General features: G+C 38.5%; 1 protein-coding gene across 1 annotated transcript in view; it reads right to left on the bottom strand.

The window, feature by feature from the left end:
- Positions 1 to 12,355, bottom strand: part of IQCM (IQ motif containing M) — a 117,514-nt gene extending 105,159 nt beyond the window's left edge. Inside the window, 5 exon segments of the mRNA XM_056328049.1 lie at positions 10,386 to 10,446; positions 10,449 to 10,488; positions 10,491 to 10,569; positions 10,571 to 10,701; positions 12,191 to 12,355. Coding sequence (XP_056184024.1) covers positions 10,386 to 10,446; positions 10,449 to 10,488; positions 10,491 to 10,569; positions 10,571 to 10,701; positions 12,191 to 12,355 — 476 coding nt within the window.
- Positions 12,356 to 18,009: the final 5,654 nt, after the last annotated feature.

Genomic DNA, 18,009 nt, shown 5'->3' with positions numbered 1-18,009 from the left:
AGAATTGTCATAGTCAACAGTAACACAAAGTACTTTTAAAACTTGAGCTCAAAAAAACCCTTGAGCTTTAAAACCATACCTGCTGTGCAAGCACGGTCACAAGGATCCAGACAAGGATCAAAAGATCAACAGGAAATTCATGGAAAGGAAATCACTATCGCAACACATGTATGTAATTGCATTTGGTATTTAAGCATGTCATCTTGTAAAGAATGCTATTTTTTCCCCTATTTTATTTTTTCAATAGCCAGATTCATGTTAATGAAGATCTAGGGTACAATAGATATAGAAAGTTACTAGAGGCTTATCAGATTTCAACAGTGTTAAATATATTTAACCTTTTGCTTACCCAGTACCTTGTGACACCCACCAAGAACAATTATCATCCAGAAACATAGTGCCCAGTTCTGCTTTATTACTGAGATATGTTAGACTTTCCAAAAATAAAATCCAGATTATATGCCTTAGTTTTAAATCTCTTATGTTCTTTTACAATATACTCCAGAAGCGATCAGGAGTTTTTTGTGAATTCCAAGTGCAAAGGAAAAGTTACATGAAATAGTCAGGCTGAAAAGAGGTTACACTGAAAGCAACACAAGATGAAATCACAAGTATAGCTATAGTTTATTTCACATAAGGATTTCCAGTAAACAGGGCTGTGTCTGCAAAACATTGTCATAAGGGTGCAGATAAACTCAAAGTAATCAAAAAGAAGCCCAAAAATTCAGGATTATAGACCTCAACGCAACATCCATTCACACATAGCCATCCTTCCCACCTGTTTTTTCTGCTTTATTATGGTCTTTGTTACTCCCTACTTCCTCCCCTCATTATGATTCCACTTTTCTATCTAGGTGCACACACGAAGTGGGGGATGGAGAGGGGATGCTAAACAGTGGAAACCCTTCAAAATCATCAAATAAACATTTTAATAAATATATTAAAGTTTGTTCATTTTAGATGGAAGTACGACCAAATGAAAGGTGTTTCATAAGCTATAATTTTGCCTTCCTTTGAGGATATGTAGAAAGAAGCAGCCAAAGCTCACTGATACAGCTGAACTGTTTTCTGTGAGCAGCGATTTCATTGTGATCATGCACAGCAAATGTAATTACCTTGAAAAACAGATAAAATGATAACTCTAAAACTACACACGTAGATCTCTATATTCTCCTACAAATATTTTAATCTCAATTCAAAACTGAAAATGTTCCACTAAGAATGTTCCTTAAAGGGGCTGGAATTCAGATGGTAAAGGGAAGTTATTGTAAACAGTTTGGGGGCATTATTAGAAAGGTGTCTGAAATGGTAATAAGGATGTTTGAGAAATCTTTAAAATTATCAGAAGTATAGAGCAACTTCTGGGGAGATCCAGCTCACAAAGTATCAGCCAAGACTGCTAATAAATATACGCAATGGGTTAGAGAGTGCTCCATTACTCATGTTGGTGGGTGGGCTTGTGTCCATACACATAGTCTCATCAGAGCACATGGGCTGCAGCATGAGCCATAAGTAAATACTTAACAAAACAGTTAAGAGCTGCACAGCCCAGGTTTATGGAGAATCACATGAAGTGGCACTACCACGAAGGAGGAATGTTCCACAGAATGATTATGCCATGCTGATAGGGAAAAGCTTAATTTTTGGGAGCAGATCTTGGGTCAGATCTTCTGCTACCGTAAATGATCACCACCTTGTTTAGGTCAAGACAACCAAAGATCTTGTTCTTTTTGTAGATACAATAGGTTATTACATATCTGATGTTTAAAAAAGGCAAAGCAAGTACTCTAAAAATTATATAAGTGCACTTGGGTTTTTTCCAACTTACATTTCAGTAGTGTTTTACTACATTTCAGAAGTGGTTTATTTTAGCTATAGGGCCTGACCAGAGATCACAGGATATAAATATGAGTTTGATCACTAAAATCAATGAGAAAAAAAATCAGGAGTATAAAGTTTATACATATAAAAAGGAAGGTTCAGTTCTTCTTACTATAAGAACTAAAGTCTTTGAATTATATCATTGGAAAAACAGCTCATCCTACATTTTTCAGTAAGATCTTGGGAATAATCTATATATTGAAGAGACAATAGTGAACTCCATAAAAATAAATGTAAGCAGGCAATCAAACTTAACTTTTATTCCTAGATTTTGTAAAGCTTTATAATCTCTCAAAGACTATACAGTAAAAACGTACCAGTAAATATAACATATAACCTGTAAAAAAGCAGAATCAACTTCTTACTTGGCTTCAAGATAAAAAACAATTAATAGCCCAGTCAATTATCTCAGTTCTCACCTGAAAGATGACAATTTCTCATTTTTCTCTTTCTCTAAAGCTCTACTCAGAGTCAATCCCAGACAACTCAGTTATTCTTTCTATGAAAAAGGCAAGTGATAGAACAGAGGTTTAAAATGTATTTATTTCTATACATATAAGCACAGCCAGCTCAAGAGTCATCTTGTTTTTCCACAAGACTTTGAGAAACTTCTCAAGAAAACTACAAACATATGTACATACTGCAAACAGACATTTTCTCCATTGTCACTCTGCATTTAATTTTGGACTCCAAACAATTATGCAAGTGGACCACACACTCCACATAGTTTTGTTTTATATTCACAAGCATGGAGAAAACTAAACCACTTTTAAGCACAAATATTGCTTTAGAAAAGATCTTATTAGGAATGTACACATACAGCAATGGTTTTAGAAGTACCAAAGATTGCAAAAACGTTCAATAGCCTTCAAATATGTAACTGTAAGTGCCACCCCTTTCCCCTCGCTCCCTTCAGAAGCTTTCCCTAAACAAGAAAAATATTCCCTCTCTATTTACTTCCTATTTACTTCCTCAAAATAATATACCCTGATTTAAAAAAAAAAAGTTTTACATTTTGTATTGTGCTCATGCACACAGGCAGATGAATTTGGAAGATTTCTGTTTCTTTTAGTACCCATATAATCATATCACAGTACACTATGGGCGAGGTATCATTATTTAAGTTTGTTGCAATCACTCATACTTTTCAGAGAGAAACAAAAACCTGGGAAGAAAACAAATGAAGTCCCTTAATTTCAGTAAGAAAAGTGGAATACAAGTGTGAACTGTAACTTGAAAGTAAATAATATAGGGCGATCCAGAAATCAGTCAATTCCAATTCATCATGTGAATGCCTCTCACCTTGCTGCAGCAGATGCAGTGCAGTGTATGCAACTTTCACCCAGTAGCAGCGCACTCCCATTAGCCCGGCAATACACACATATAGTCTTACCACACTCAAGTATCTGACAGAAAAAAATACCACCAGCGCATGTATCTCTAGTAGATAGAGTGCCAAACCCAGAGTAGCAGTGTTGATGCCTTGATTTGTGTCTGCTTAGGAATACAAAGTTCCCCGATTTATATTGCACATTACCACTACCACTCTGAAATCAAAGATCATTCCTCTTTTGCATTTAAAATGTGTGGATATTGATTTTACACAGGTAAAAGTTTCTTCATTTTCATTGCCATAACACATATTCTACAAGGGGAGTTAAGCAGGCTGCATGTATTTGGTCTTATCTTTATTTTCAATATTTCCTCAGTTTTGTGTTCAATACATTTATGCATTTTTGCAAATTCAGTTTTAAACAGAATGACCCTAAACCCATTCTCCTCTGAGCTGCACAACTTTCAGTCTCTTTGTTCATGTGATTATTAACATGTCATTAGCTCCTCAATCAGCAGAGAATTTTCCTTGACGAATTTGAATTTCAAATGTAGAAACCAAGCAGAAAAATTCTGTCTGTGGCATAAACCTTTCAAGATTTCTTTACATATCATCAAGTACAGGCTTTACAGGACATCTGTAATTTCCACAGTATGCAGTACACTACTGTTCCAAATGCCAGGTACACACACATCTTTTATGAGAAGACTTAGTACTAGCATTAATCTCATGACTTTTCCAGCTGATATTTTCTTTCTTCTTTGCACGCAAGTTTGCAACATCTCTCTCACATTTTGGCACTTTCATTTCATACTTTCACAGTTTTATTAGCACTTTGAGCTTTAAAAGATAGCTCATTTATTTGCTATATCTAGACGCCACAGAACCTTAAATACACTATATAAAGATGTAGAGCATGATAGTGACGGAGTGCAGTCAGACACGGATAATTTTCCTGAAAGCATTCCAAAAATCGATCTCTTATAACTGCCCTTTGTCTAGAGTAGCAAAACCAGCAGTCTTGACAGACTGCACGTTCCTGTCTGACAATCTGCATGCTCCATTGTTTGTTTGCAGATCAGCTGTTCTGATAACAATACACAAGATACAGCGTCAGGTGATGACAAAAGTTCCATCAAGACTATGTTCTTTAATATATTTCTCTTACATAACCTCTATACAAATACACAAAATTTGCACAAACACAAGCAAGAATGGTTGCAGTCTTTCGCTGCTAGATTCCTTTTCAGCCATGTCCCAAATGAGGGGTGTTTTAGGTCACTACTGTTTCCTGACATCTGCTGTCTCCTTTTCTCACTACCTTCAAGACAGCTTTTTCTTCAGCTCTGTCTCTTCTCCCGCTCTATATCTCTCCTCCCCTCAGCTGGCCATCAGGGTAGATGGCAAGCTGAAATAAGTGGACCTTATTGCAAGTACATCTAGAGGTGTTCAAATCCAGAAGCATTATTGTCTCTAAATGAAGGGCAGAAAGTGAAAGGAAAGGTTTGATCAAGATTTGGGTGGGGGGTGGCGGTGTGTGTGTGAGGTGTATCAGTTAACTTTGAATAAATGGTGCAAGTTCTAAACAAACCTATATGGGTCTGATAAAAGCAGGTCTGTTTCTGCAGCATTGCTGCTTTTCTGCTCAATGAAATATTCAGTAACAGTAATTCTCTTGCCTTTTGCAGTGGGAAGGGACCTTACTCTCTAAAAGTACAACCACGTAACAGCCAGAAACATTGGCCAAGACTAATGCTAAGGCAGAGCATGAAGTCATAAACATGCACAGATGTTACTATTTGGAAACATTAAAGAGGTACTGAAGTTCCTGAGCACATCCCAAGTTGTGTTGATTTCAGCAGTAATGAGTCATAAGGGAAGAAGATACTACTAAAATTACATGCCTGGGACACTTTCCTTTGCCACTTACGTTCAGAAAAAACCCAACAGTATCTTTAGAAAACTTAATGGGGAGACGAGCACTTTGAAAGACTGCCTTTACCGAAGGCTGAAATGAATAAATCTGCTTGCCTGTATTTATGCAGTTAAACAAATACAAAGCTAATGTGTTACACATTTCTGATGGTATCATGGAAGGCTCAGGAGATCTAATTTCACAAATATCTAAAAAAGGTTAGTGCTGAAGGTTACAGGAAGTTATGATACTGATTATTTTAGGGAAACATTTATTTAAAGGAATTTGGGCAGTTTTATAAACATAGTAAAGAAAGTGGGACTGCTCACACATTCTGTGCCAGTCCTGCTCTGATTAATAATTGCATTGAGTCTACTGAAATATTCAGTTAGGTGAGAGAACACACACAGGAGGTCTTATTTTTTCAGAAGTCCCTGAACCTTTTCTGAGTTCGCTTCAGTAGCAGCTCAAGCCTACTCCAACATGTGAAAACAGGGATTTCATGCTGAGCATGAAAATTTACCATGGTGCGCTAATACAGTTATGCTCATGCTATCCTTTCTGTATCTATCTTATCCTGTATTCCAGAAGAAAGGACTTCCAAATTAAAAAAAAAGTATGAAGAGATGCAACCCAATAGCTCTGCTCACTTTGGCAAGTACGATTCAAGGTTTCAGAAGGCTTTCTTTAGGAGGGAAAGTAAAATCTCTGAGAGCTGCTTTGGCTCATTATCTGCTAGAGAGCTGGAATTTTAACTGAGGCAGAGAAGAGCTAGTATCATCCATTTTACACTTTTACCAGTACAAGAATAAAGACACACAGAAAAAGAGCTAATTTAAGCTATCACTTTTACTAACTCAAGGAACATGGTACCAAAACTGGAAGAAACTATAAGTTCACAAAAATATAAATTTCAGGGGGGGTTCCCCTTTTGTGTTGTGGTTTAGAGATTATTTTATTGACTTTTCTCTGTTGCTTAGGGATTCTCTTGGTAGAAACAACTTTGCCCTAGACACTGGCTCTCCAGAAATGCTCTCCTTTTCTCTCATGCCTTCTTTCATGCCTAGAAAAAACTACTTAACCACACAACCTTCAGCAAGATAGCAGGTACCAGTCAACATCTCCTTCCTGTGCCCAAACTTAGCTAATCAGATAAACTAGTAGAAGTTCCATGTCACCTTTTACAAAGCATTCACTTACGTATTCACCTACCTATCACAGTATCAGTCTCATCTACCTATTCTTGTTTGCTGTGGTTTGACTGTAGATATTTAGATATCTAAATTTAGCTAAATACATTTAGTTTTAGTTCTCTCTCTAAGTATCTAGATGGATACTTATGGAGAAGATGCTTTGATTCAGAATGTAAATGAGGTGCAATCCACCAAAGGCAGGTACACTTTTTGATGGGGGGAAAAAAAAAAAAGAAAAAAGAAAAAAAGAAAATATCAAATCTAAAGGTAAGAGTGGATCTTTGGGGCTTCAGAATTACCAGGTAGTCTTTCTCAACTTTATTAAATTGCAAATACCTCCCCCTCCCCACCTCAGAAATTGCCAAATTTCCTAATAGTGTGGGACTCCGGTCACCTACACGGAAACAGCTAAAAGTCTATAGCTGGATTTGATTTATATCTTGCAGTATTTAGTGGCTTCATTCCTTTTATCTCTAAATAAATACAAGCCAAAGGAGTAACGCTTGAAAGCATTTTCCCCAAAATGCACAGTTTTCTCAGTGTTGAATGGCTTCAACATTTACTCTGCAGAAAAGGAAATTTTCCTTCAGAGATTTGCATCCAGCAGCCCTTTATAACCTTATATAAGTGCTGTTTAACTTCCAGTAGAACTAGTTAAAGTTGATAAACTTATCAGCTGGCTAGGTCTGAAAATGCTGGAAATATTTCTATGATGTCTATTATTACAGTAGCTTTCTTTTTTAGCAGATGGCAAGGGAACACACAAAGCCAGGACATTCATGTTTAAAAGAGTATTAAATTCCAGTCTTCAAACCAAAATCAACACAAGATGTGTGGATGATGTTACCTTCTGAAACACAGTTCAGGGTCTTAATGAAAAAAATTCTTTAACTTCACAAAAAGTGAAGTTCCCTTCCACATCATTGAAAAATAAATTAAACCCAAACCAGGACCAAGCACATCACATCACATAAATGCCACAGAACATTCACATGACATCTTGCTTCATTTTCTTCCACATCAGAGTGGAAGAAAACATGAGAAAAAAATAATCATAGAATCATAGAATCATAGAATGGTTTGGGTTGGAAGAGACCTTAAATATCACATAGTTCCAACCCCCCTGCTGTGGGCTGGGACACCTTCCACTAGACCAGGTTGCTCAGTGCCCCATCCAGCCTGGCCTTGAATGCTGCCAGGGCTGGGGCACCCACAGCTGCTCTGGGCAACTTGTTCCAGTGCCTCATCGCTTTCATAGTAAATAATTTCTTACTTCTATCTATTCTAAATCTACCCTCTTTCAGTTATAAGCCATTCCTCCTTGTCCTATTGCTACATGCCCTTGTAAATATTCCCTCTTCAGAGCCATCTCTTCTCCAGGCTGAACAACCCCAACTGTCTCAGCTGGTCTTCACAGGAGAGGAGCTCCAGGCCTCTGATCGTCTTTGTGGCCTCCTCTGGACTTGCTGCAACAGGTCCATGTGTTTCTTCTGTTGGGGGCCCCAGAGCTGAACGCAGGACTCCAGGTGGGGTCTCATGAGAGCAGAGTAGACCTGCTTTGACCTGCTGGCATGTTTTTTTTTTGATGCAGCCCAGGATACAGTTGCTTTCTGTACTGCAGGTGCATACTATTAGGCCATGTTGAGCTTTTTGTCCACCAGCACCCAATTCTTTCTTCTCAGGGCTGCTCTCAATCCAGTCTCCACCCAGCCTGTACTGATTATGGGCATTGCCCCATTCCAGGTGCACGACCTTGCACTTGGCCTTGTTGAACTTAATGAAGTTCACTGAGGCCCACCTCTTAAGCCTGTCAAAGTCCCTCTGGATGACATCCAGCATGTCAGCTGCACCACAGAGCTTGGTGTTAGTGGTAAACTTGCTGAAGATGCACTCAATCAAAATGTCCGTGTTGCCAACAAAGATGTTAAACAGCACCAGACCAAATAGTGACCCCTGAGGGACACCACTCCTCACCTGTGTGCACTTGGACATTGAGCTGTCGACCACAACTCTTCGAGTGCAACCATCCAGCCAATTCCTTACCTACTGAGTGGTCCATCCATCAAATCCATGTCTCTCCAGTTTAGAGACCAGGATGTCGTGCAGAACAGGGTCAAATGCTTTGCACAGGTCCAGGTACATGATGTCAGTCACTCTTCCCTGATCTGTCAATGCTGTAGCCCTGTCACAGAAGGCCGCCAAATTTGTCAGGCACTATTTGCCCTTAGTGAAGCCATGTTGGCTGTCACCAGTCACCTCCTTATTTTTCATTTGCCTTAGCATAGTTTCCAGGAGGATCTGCTCCACGATCATGCCAGGCACTTAAATGAGACTGACTGGCTTGTGGTTTCCCAGGTCTTCCTTATTTCTCTTTTTAAAAATGAGGGTTATGTTCCCCCTTTTTCAGTCCATGAGTACTTCACCAAACCCCCACAACTTCTCAAAAATGATGGATAGTGGCTTAGCCACTTCATCTGCCAGTTTCTTCAGGACCCACAGGTGCATCTCAGCAGGTCCCATGGACTTGTGCACCTTCAGGTTCCTTAGATGGTCTTGAACCTGATCTTCTGCTACAGTCAGCAGTTCTTCATTCCCCCAGTCCCTGCCTTTGCCATCTGCAGCTTGGGCAGTGTGGCTGGAGCAGTTGCTGGTGAAGACTAAGTCAAATAAGTCATTGACTACATCAGCCTTCTCCATGGTGCTGGTAAACAGGTCTCCCATTTCCTTCCAGAGAGAACCCACATTTTCCCTAGTCTTCCTTTTGTAACCAAAGTACCTATAGAAGCTTTTCTTGCTGTCCCTGATCTCTCTGACCAGTTTTAATTCTATTACAGCTTTAACTTTCCTAACCTGATCCCTGGCTGCTTAGACAATTTCTTTGTATTCCCCCCAGGCCATCTGTCCTTGCCTCCACCCTCTGTAGGCTTCCTTGTGTTTGAGTTTGTCCAGGAGCTCCTTGTTCATCAATGCAGCCTCCCAGCTTTTTTGCCTGACTTCCTCTTTGTCACTCCTGAGCTTGGAGAAGGTGATTCTTGAATAGTAACCAGTTTTCTTGGATCCCTCTTCCCTTCAAGGCTTTATCCCATGGTACTCTACCAAGCAGATCTCTGAAGAAGCCAAAGTGAGCTCTCCTGAAGTCCAGGGCAGCAAGCTTGCTATGCACCCTCCTCACTGCCCTAAAAATCTTGAACTCCGTTTCATGGTCACTGCAGCCAAGGCTGCCCTTGATCTTCACATTCCCCACCAGCCCCTCCATCTTGGTGAGAACAAGGCCCAGCATGGCACCTCTCCTCATTGGCTCCTTTATCACTTGGAGAAGGAAGTTATTATCAGAGCATTTCAGGAGCCTCCTGAATTGCGTATGTCCTGCTGTGTTGTCCCTCAACAGATATCGGGATGGTTGAAGTATCCCATGAGGACCAGGATTTGTGAATGTGAGGCTGCTCCTGTCACTCTCATCCATTCAGTCTTCCTGCTCGGGTGGCTTGCAGCAGACCCCACTATAATGTCACCTGTCCCTGCCCTCCCTTTAATCCTGACCCATAAGCTCTCAGTTGGCTCCTCATCCATCCCCAGGCACAGCTCCATGCACTCCAGCTGGTCACTGACATAGAGGGCGACACCCTCTATTCATATAATAATTTATATTCCATATATTATTAAATTATTATTTATATTCAATGCAAAAAATGTTGGCCGAAAAGATACCATTTTGATGGAAACTGGACCTTTTACCAAATGAATATTTTATATCCAAATTATCTGCTTTCAGCAGAGTTACTTGTGAGAAACAGAAAACAAAAAAATAAAAAAACCTTTCCAAAGTTGTGCTGTATTCATGATTTTTTTCACTGTGCTGTTTTGCTAGTGTGTGTTATTTGTAAATCAAGCCACACCATACTTGCAGATCAAGATTATAATGTAGCTTATCAGCTGCATAAATCTATCGATGGACATGAAAAAGTACCAATGTCAAGTCACATGAGAATGTGGCCTCATGACAAAAAAGTCAGCGATGGGCAAACAGTAAAGTGCTGAATTTCTGCCCATTTAAAAAAATTGCACATGAAGGGAAAACTTGTCCCCTTCTTGCTCCATAACACACTTTGGAGACAGGCAGATGAAGCTTTATAACTTTCGACAGCCTTCTCAGGGATGTAGGGCTGAACGTTACAGAAAGACATCTTTCAGGTAACTTGTACAACCTTTTTTTTAACCAAGAATCTTGCTGAAAAACAGCTTGTCTTTCCAAAAGCTTTGGTGTCCTAAGAGTTGGCATTATTTTCCAAAATAGAGGGTGCATTCACAGGAGTCTGAGTTGAACTCTAGCTGCAATAAGGTACAGAAAGTTGCGGGGAAGATATAGACCCATTACATTTCTGTTGATAAAGTGAATATATAAGCTAATGAGATTACGATAGTTTCAAATTATTTCTTTTGCACTGAATTATCTCCAAGCTCCTGATACCAAATTAGGTAACAGTGAAATAAACACTTAGTTATCTCAGAAATGCCACAAGTCCAACAGTGGCCTTCCCTTATGAAATGAAATGCACCATCTGACTTTTTATTATTTATTTCCATTTAAGAGAAATTGTTGATTTTGTTGAATTACAATCACTAGCCTGTTTTTAAATATAAGTATGAAAAAGGAAAATCAATAAATTGAGCTGCAGTTTTCAGATCTTGAAACTTCTGATTGCAAAATTTTTATATATAGGCTAAGTGCCCAAATACGAAAATCTTTGGCAAGAACCCATCCATCCTTGACCCAGAACTCTGAGATTAGGTTTTTCACCTATTTAACAGCTGGTCACTTAGCACTGGCCTATTTTATGCAAATAGTCTTCCATTTAAATAACAGTAATTTCCATTTATTAGAGTAATTCAATTTTCTAAGGACAGCCTAATAATACAGCTGCCCCATTATGCCATGGATGAATGTCATCAAATACTTGTAATTATATTTTAAATATGTTACTGCTATTTAGTATTCTATCACACCCACAGCATGGTTGGTAGCTCACAGATACGAAGTACAGAGATCTCTGTCATCTAGAGAACATACAGCGTAGGTCCCTGTCTAACAAGGATCACTATACTTGTGCATTTTGTAATGCTCATGTAGGCAAAATTACTAGAGCATTAATGAGGAAAAGCTTAATTGTAATCATTTTACATACATATATATACGTAGTTCAGCAGAGGTGAATTACTGTAGTAATTGCACTGTATTTTAGAGAGCCATGCTTCTATATAAATTCTGACCCTGGTTTTGCTGCAGGCTGTAATACCATAAAATAGGGGTGAGTTCACAAGGATTCACAAGGCCTCAACTACAGTTCCTGCTGGAACCAGTAGGAAAAGGCTGTAGAGAGAACCAGTCTCTGTGCTGCAACAGACAGCACAAACCGGGCTTTGAGAAGGGTAGCAGCTGAGCAGAAAAAAAACCAAAGGGAGAGAGGTTCTGTAAGACAGATTCAAAAAGAAATGGGTCACGTATAGCAACACATTCAGTGTCCCAGAATGTCTAGCTTCAGTCAAGGACACAAACAAGTTCCCACTGGTGTCAAATGATACCAAAATTCTCCCTTTTCTCTCACTCCCCTGAAAACAATGTCCTTGATAAAATGTGCCCAACATCCCATCTTAAGTTCTACCCACTATACATCCTGACACAGCCTTGCAGCGACTTCCTATGCTCCTGCCACGGCCTCAACACCTCACAAACGAGTACCCCAAGCACAATCCTGTGGAAGCACATCCTTACAGAATGGCTTCCTGGCCATGCCTTGAGTGTAACCCATCCCTATGTCCCTGCCTGGTGATGGCAGCCCTGCTCCCCTCACTGGGGTTGAAGGATGGGACCTGCTGGTGGTCCCACAGCAAGCTCCTGGCTCCTCTCCTTTTCTGAGCTGCTTGCTTCCACTGCACCCCAACAAAAGCTGCTCTGTATGGTGGCACCTGCTTCTCCAAGCTGTTACAAGCAAGTTGTCCACATCTTTCCATGGCAAAAATACAGTAGGCTAACATGCTCGAGTTATGCCTGGACTGCCCCTCCCCATATGAATATATGTTAATAACAATTTAATAGTCACGGGTGATGGAAGGTGAAGGAAGCAAGGGAGATAACTTTTGACCATTTCTATGACAATTCATATAATCTGAGTTTTAATTCCTCAAGACCTTTATCCTTAATCTGAATTTGTTGTAGGCTCCTTGAAGCTCATGACTTCCTCCCCTGCCAACTCTCTGTTCAAGATGCAGTAAGAGAGACTTTTCTCTTATTGATTCTCCTGTTGACTTCATCCCTTTGAAGGGGCCACATTCCTTCCTTTACCCCTTCTTTGGTGCCCACATGAAAAAATTTTCAATGGTCGAAAACAGTATTGTCTTCTGCTTGGTAACTTAGAGGTGCCAGGTGATATATACACTTCAGAATCTTGTTGACCTAGTGATGCCTACTTGGACTCTGAATTGGGGGAATCATGTGACTTTTCAAGTATTTTAATAAAAATCACTATAACAATGCACTGTTTGGAGAAGGCAGCTAACAGTTACTTGGCTGTATGTGCTAAACACGGCAAGTAGTAATGTTAAATATTTTACAACAATGATGGGTTTTGTTCTTCATAAGTCAAGAGAAGCTTTTATAAAAATTATCTGCATCCTGGGCTAGTCACTTTCCAAACTTTTACACAGATGCGATCCCAAATTCAAAGCACTTGCAATCAAAGGCAAGCAACATTAAATGAGAGGGGAAAGGAAGAAAATGCATCTATCATCAGCTGCCTTCTCCCTGAACATTACAAATTAATTATTTTCATGGGACATTTAATTTGACACCAGCCACAGAAGGGATGTGCAAAAGGGAGCAGTTTCCTACACAGCTTGCCTCAAGAAGTGTACGATATTGTCAAGCATAGGAAAGGCACAGATATAGCACTTATGAAATTTGTTTTCATTACAGAGGCTTAGATGATGTAAGTCATAGGACAAAAGTAAAACTGTGGAAGGAACTCAAAGATAATGAACAGAAACAATGTAATTTAGCAAAAAGGAAAGAGACAGTAAAAGAATTGAAAGGGTGTGATGGGCAATATAGATGATTTGGAGAGATAATACAGTCTGGGGATAGTAAAGCTGGAGACAGGAGGAGTACCTAAATGGGTGATGAGAACCAAGATTGGTAGTTGCAGGAGATGGGTCAGAAATAATTCATCAATATAAAAATGGTAGTGGATGCAGTGCAGAGGAAAGCCCTTTAGGGACAGATAGATGGTCCCTGGCATTCTCACAGCATGAAAAACAACACACTGAAAGAGATGCTGTAGAATTAAGCAGAGAGGTGGGCAGAACACTAGAAGACTGTTTCACCAAACCCTGCAAAAGATTATATTTTCAAAGGAAAGACTGAACTGAAAGTGTCAGTGGCATAAAGAAAATAAAGGAGAGAGAAGAGAGTAAGACATTCCAAGCAATTCCAAGATTTGGCTAGCTGAGAGGAGTTTCAGGGAAGTGTTGAGACTGAAAGCTGACTAGAGGTGTAGTTACAGAAATGAAGTAAATCTGTTTGCAGAGCAAATGAATTTAGATTTCTAAAGAGATGGAGCAGTGGAAATTATTTGAGAGAAACTTGCCTGCATGTTACAGCTTGAGATACTGTGTATAGATAGATAATTATGTGGCCCACAGCATTTATAAACTGCTTAATCAGATTGAACCACTCTTTTTATAGTGTATGTTTCTATGGAAAACAACAACATGTATTTAATTTCAGATCACTTACTTGTACAAAAAATTAGCTGTGAATGCATGTCACTTCACCTTGTAAATGCCCACTACATCACACTTCTCTGTGTAGTTTCTGTGTTTACTCAGGTAGCATAGTTATGTTGATTACAAACAAAAAATTAACAGCAAGATGGTGCCTGAATGACAAAAATTAATGTGCAATATGATGAAGAATGATTTATCTGTTTTTCTTACAACCGCCTATACATTTGAACTATTTTGGAGCACTAGGTCCATAAGGAAATGTTGCAGTTGAGTAAATTCTTCCTATCCCAATCTATCATTAGCAGAAAGGTAAGTCCCATTGACTCCAGCAGAAAACAGAGCTGGACAAACCCAAATGTTTTTTCAAGATCCTGCCAGTCTAAGATTTGGAAAATCATGTGACTCCAGTTTACAAAATTGAGAGGCACAGCAGACCTAAAAGAAATGTGCACAGGCTGCTAAATCAAATTTACACTGATGACCTTTTTCAGCTCAGGTCATGTTCTCACAGTCCTACTGCACAGCTGAGCTGGCCAGGTTCCTGCATCATCATCATCACCACCATCGTCATAGTTTTGAGCTAGTTTCACTCCCCAAGCCTGCTTACCACAGATCCAGATGAACACTGGTATTGATACAAAACATGCAGCACTGTGCAGTGGGAGGGGAAAGGGACTACAGCAGCTCAGACTTACATTAGCTTACTCTGTTTTGGAGCTGCTTCAATAGGAACAGACCAATAAGGAGGACAGAGGTGTTACCATCCCCATAACCAAAACATCTGACACAGTTGTTAGCTTTAGATTTCATCTTCCATGGTCCAGCAGGGACATCATAATGCAGTAATCTTCTGCAAGCTTAGAATGAACTGCTGGTTTAAAATTTAAATAACAATGTGGAGCTTATATATCCTACTATTAGAAAAAAGGATTGTGAGATGTGGCTTTCTTTTCTTCCCCAAAAGTTTAATTGATTTTATGGAAATGGGGGATTGTACTTTGAGCAGTCTGGCCACAAGCTTTAGACATTTTTTTGAGAGAAGAAATTGGTTGATATACTGTACTTACTTGACTGTAAAGTCTTTGGCTTATTTCCACATTCTGAGCTTCTATATTCTTGCTGAGGTGTGGACAGTATTAAATACAATAACATAAATGGCATTTAAATGATTGAAGTTTATTTTTTTAATTATTAATTAGTTATTAGTGATAGTTGCAATAATTATACCTACATTCCTCTTCAGCTATAAAGGAGGAATGCCTTGTCTAATCACAGTATTTCTAATATGCACTAGCCAGTATCTAATCTTAATTCCTAAGTATCATTTTCAATGATCTGGAAGAAAATACAAAGTGATTGCTGGTAAAACTTGGAAGAGCATGCAAAAACTGGTGGAGTGGCAAGTAATAAGGCAAATGTTCTATAGAATAATCTGTCTCGACTGGTTAGGTAGTTTTATTTGAACAAGATAAATTTTAATAGGGGAAAATGCAAAGTCATAAATCTAGGCACAGGGAATGCAGGTTATACATATAGGATGGGACACTGAAAAAAGTGATTCTGAAACAGTAGGTAGGTAAGAAACAGTGAACTCCCAGTGCAAAGATGCTGCTAAATAAACTAATTTGATCCTTGGAAAAGTAAAAGAATATTGAAAAGAAGGAGCTGCTTTTCGTTATTTCCATATTCAAAAACTGATGTCACCAATGCTGGAATACTATGTTTAGTCTGGCATTCGCATTTTTAAAAACATATTAAAAAATTGAAAATATTCAGAAGTCAATTAAAGCATATTTTGACACCTGAAAAATTTGCCTTAGGGCCAGAGAATGTCAATATACTTAGTTTAATCAAGGGAATGCTAGAAAATTATTTACTTATGTTGAGAGAAGCTAAAGTAAACCAGCAGAAAGTGTGGAAAGCAATAAGCTTTTGGAGGAACATGTAGATGTTATATATACAGACTGCATATAGATAGATAGCAACCAAAAGCTGTTACATAGTTTATGTACCTGCAGAAGTTGTTTCCCCTTGCTTTCTGTTAACACTGTTCAATATAAAAGATATCATTCCTCTTAAAATAAGAGCTTGGCTCATAACTCCAAGTGTTGTTTTCCAATAAATCAGGAAAAAAGGCAATACCAGAGTTAAGAAAGGGATGTTACCTTAGCACCCACTCATGTTTACACCATGCAGGGAAGAAACAAGCTTAGTCACTTAGTCACAAGCAGAAAACACTATGAGGAATATGTTTTCTTTCACCACTCCTTCAAAAAGAAGGGACAAAGGAACCTGGATTAGCCAGTCCAAGGATTAAATAAATTCAGGTATGAAAAGAGGATGAAACAATATAGAGAGACATTAAATGGGGGTCAGAGGTTGATGGTGTGGGTTTTGGGGTGGTTTGTTTTTTTAAAACCACAGCACTGAAATCAAGAAAAATCCAGAGAAAGCTGAAAGGACAATTCCTTTAAAACCACCCCATCAAATACAGACAATATCTCTACAGAAATCAATAAAAAAATTTTGCTTGCTTGCTTTGCAAAGCAAGAACATTTACTGTGTTACTCCCAACAAACAAAGATTCAGTAAACCCTGTGTGTCAACTATTAACTTCCCATTTCCTTATCTACAGTAAGGGAGAACATCATCTTTAATAACAGAAGATGGTTTGTGCAACAAATCACTGTCTGCATGTGCCCACATGGAAATATTTCAAATAGTAACTAGCTTTTTAATCAGAGAGGTATAGCAAAACTTAACATGTAGAATTAAAAAGTGCACTTGTCTACAGTGAAGGTACCTGTTACAAGATAAAACTCACAAAGAAGTGTTAGATTTTCCATAATCTGAATCTTTAAGTCAAGTTTGGATGTTGATCTAAAACATGTATTTCAAAAATTATGGCATCATGCAAGAATTTCTCAGCCATGTTATGCAAGAAGCCAGCCTAGTTTATTTTTCCAGCTTTGGATTCATCGAAACTGTGAAGAATAGAGGGATTCCTAAATCCCACTTCCACAGAAAACATGATGCATCAGAGAGAAATGGCAGCATATACACACAGACTGTATACTGAATGAATCCTCAGCTGCTGGAGAGGAGTAGGTGACCCAACATTTTCTGGCTTTCTTGAAAATATATTTTATAAGAGCAATGGGGGGAAGGAAGACTCAAAAGGGTAAGAGGGGCATATGAATTTAAAATGAACATCCATATGTTTTCACATTTCTTCAACTGCATCTAGCAATTTCAAGGACGCTCATAATTAAGCAAGGATCTAGCATTTCATTTTCAAAGTACTGTACAGACATCGACTAATCACCTAGAAATGCTTTTAATTTGTTATGCTTTCAGCACCAGCTTCATTTAAAAGGTTTAAATATTGTCTGAAGTATTCTGTGTGATGTTTCCAAATACAATTTTTTGTATCTTTAGAAGATTCTCTGTTATAGAGAACAGTATGAAACATTAAGCTGCAGTAATGTATTTGAGATTATGCGGATTTTATTTTGTCAAATACATGTTATTGTTTGTTGCAATAAATAATCATAGTAAAGTAGATAATTTCTACAGGGAAAGAAAAAAAATATAGCAAAGAATTATGTAAAAAGTAAAATATAATATTTTCATGACAGCACATTCCATGACAAATAGCTGGTAGGAGGCAAATCGGAGGGAAGCAAAGGAGCTGAGAGAAAAAGTATCAAGTGTTTTAGATGTATGACACAATCACTTTCTTCACGAATATGAACTACCGTATTTGAAAATAAAGCTTTGATCAACACCCCTGTCCCTGAATTTGAAGTTTCATGGGTGATTTTTCTCAAAAATCAACTTAGAATTACCACACAGGTGAAAATATTTTTTAAAAATGTGAAAGGGAACGCAGAAAGTTCACCTTCAAC

The sequence above is a fragment of the Falco biarmicus genome, chromosome 1, assembly GCF_023638135.1.
Source record: "Falco biarmicus isolate bFalBia1 chromosome 1, bFalBia1.pri, whole genome shotgun sequence".
Classification (NCBI taxonomy): domain Eukaryota; kingdom Metazoa; phylum Chordata; class Aves; order Falconiformes; family Falconidae; genus Falco; species Falco biarmicus.
This window is presented reverse-complemented; position numbering and strand designations above follow the sequence as displayed.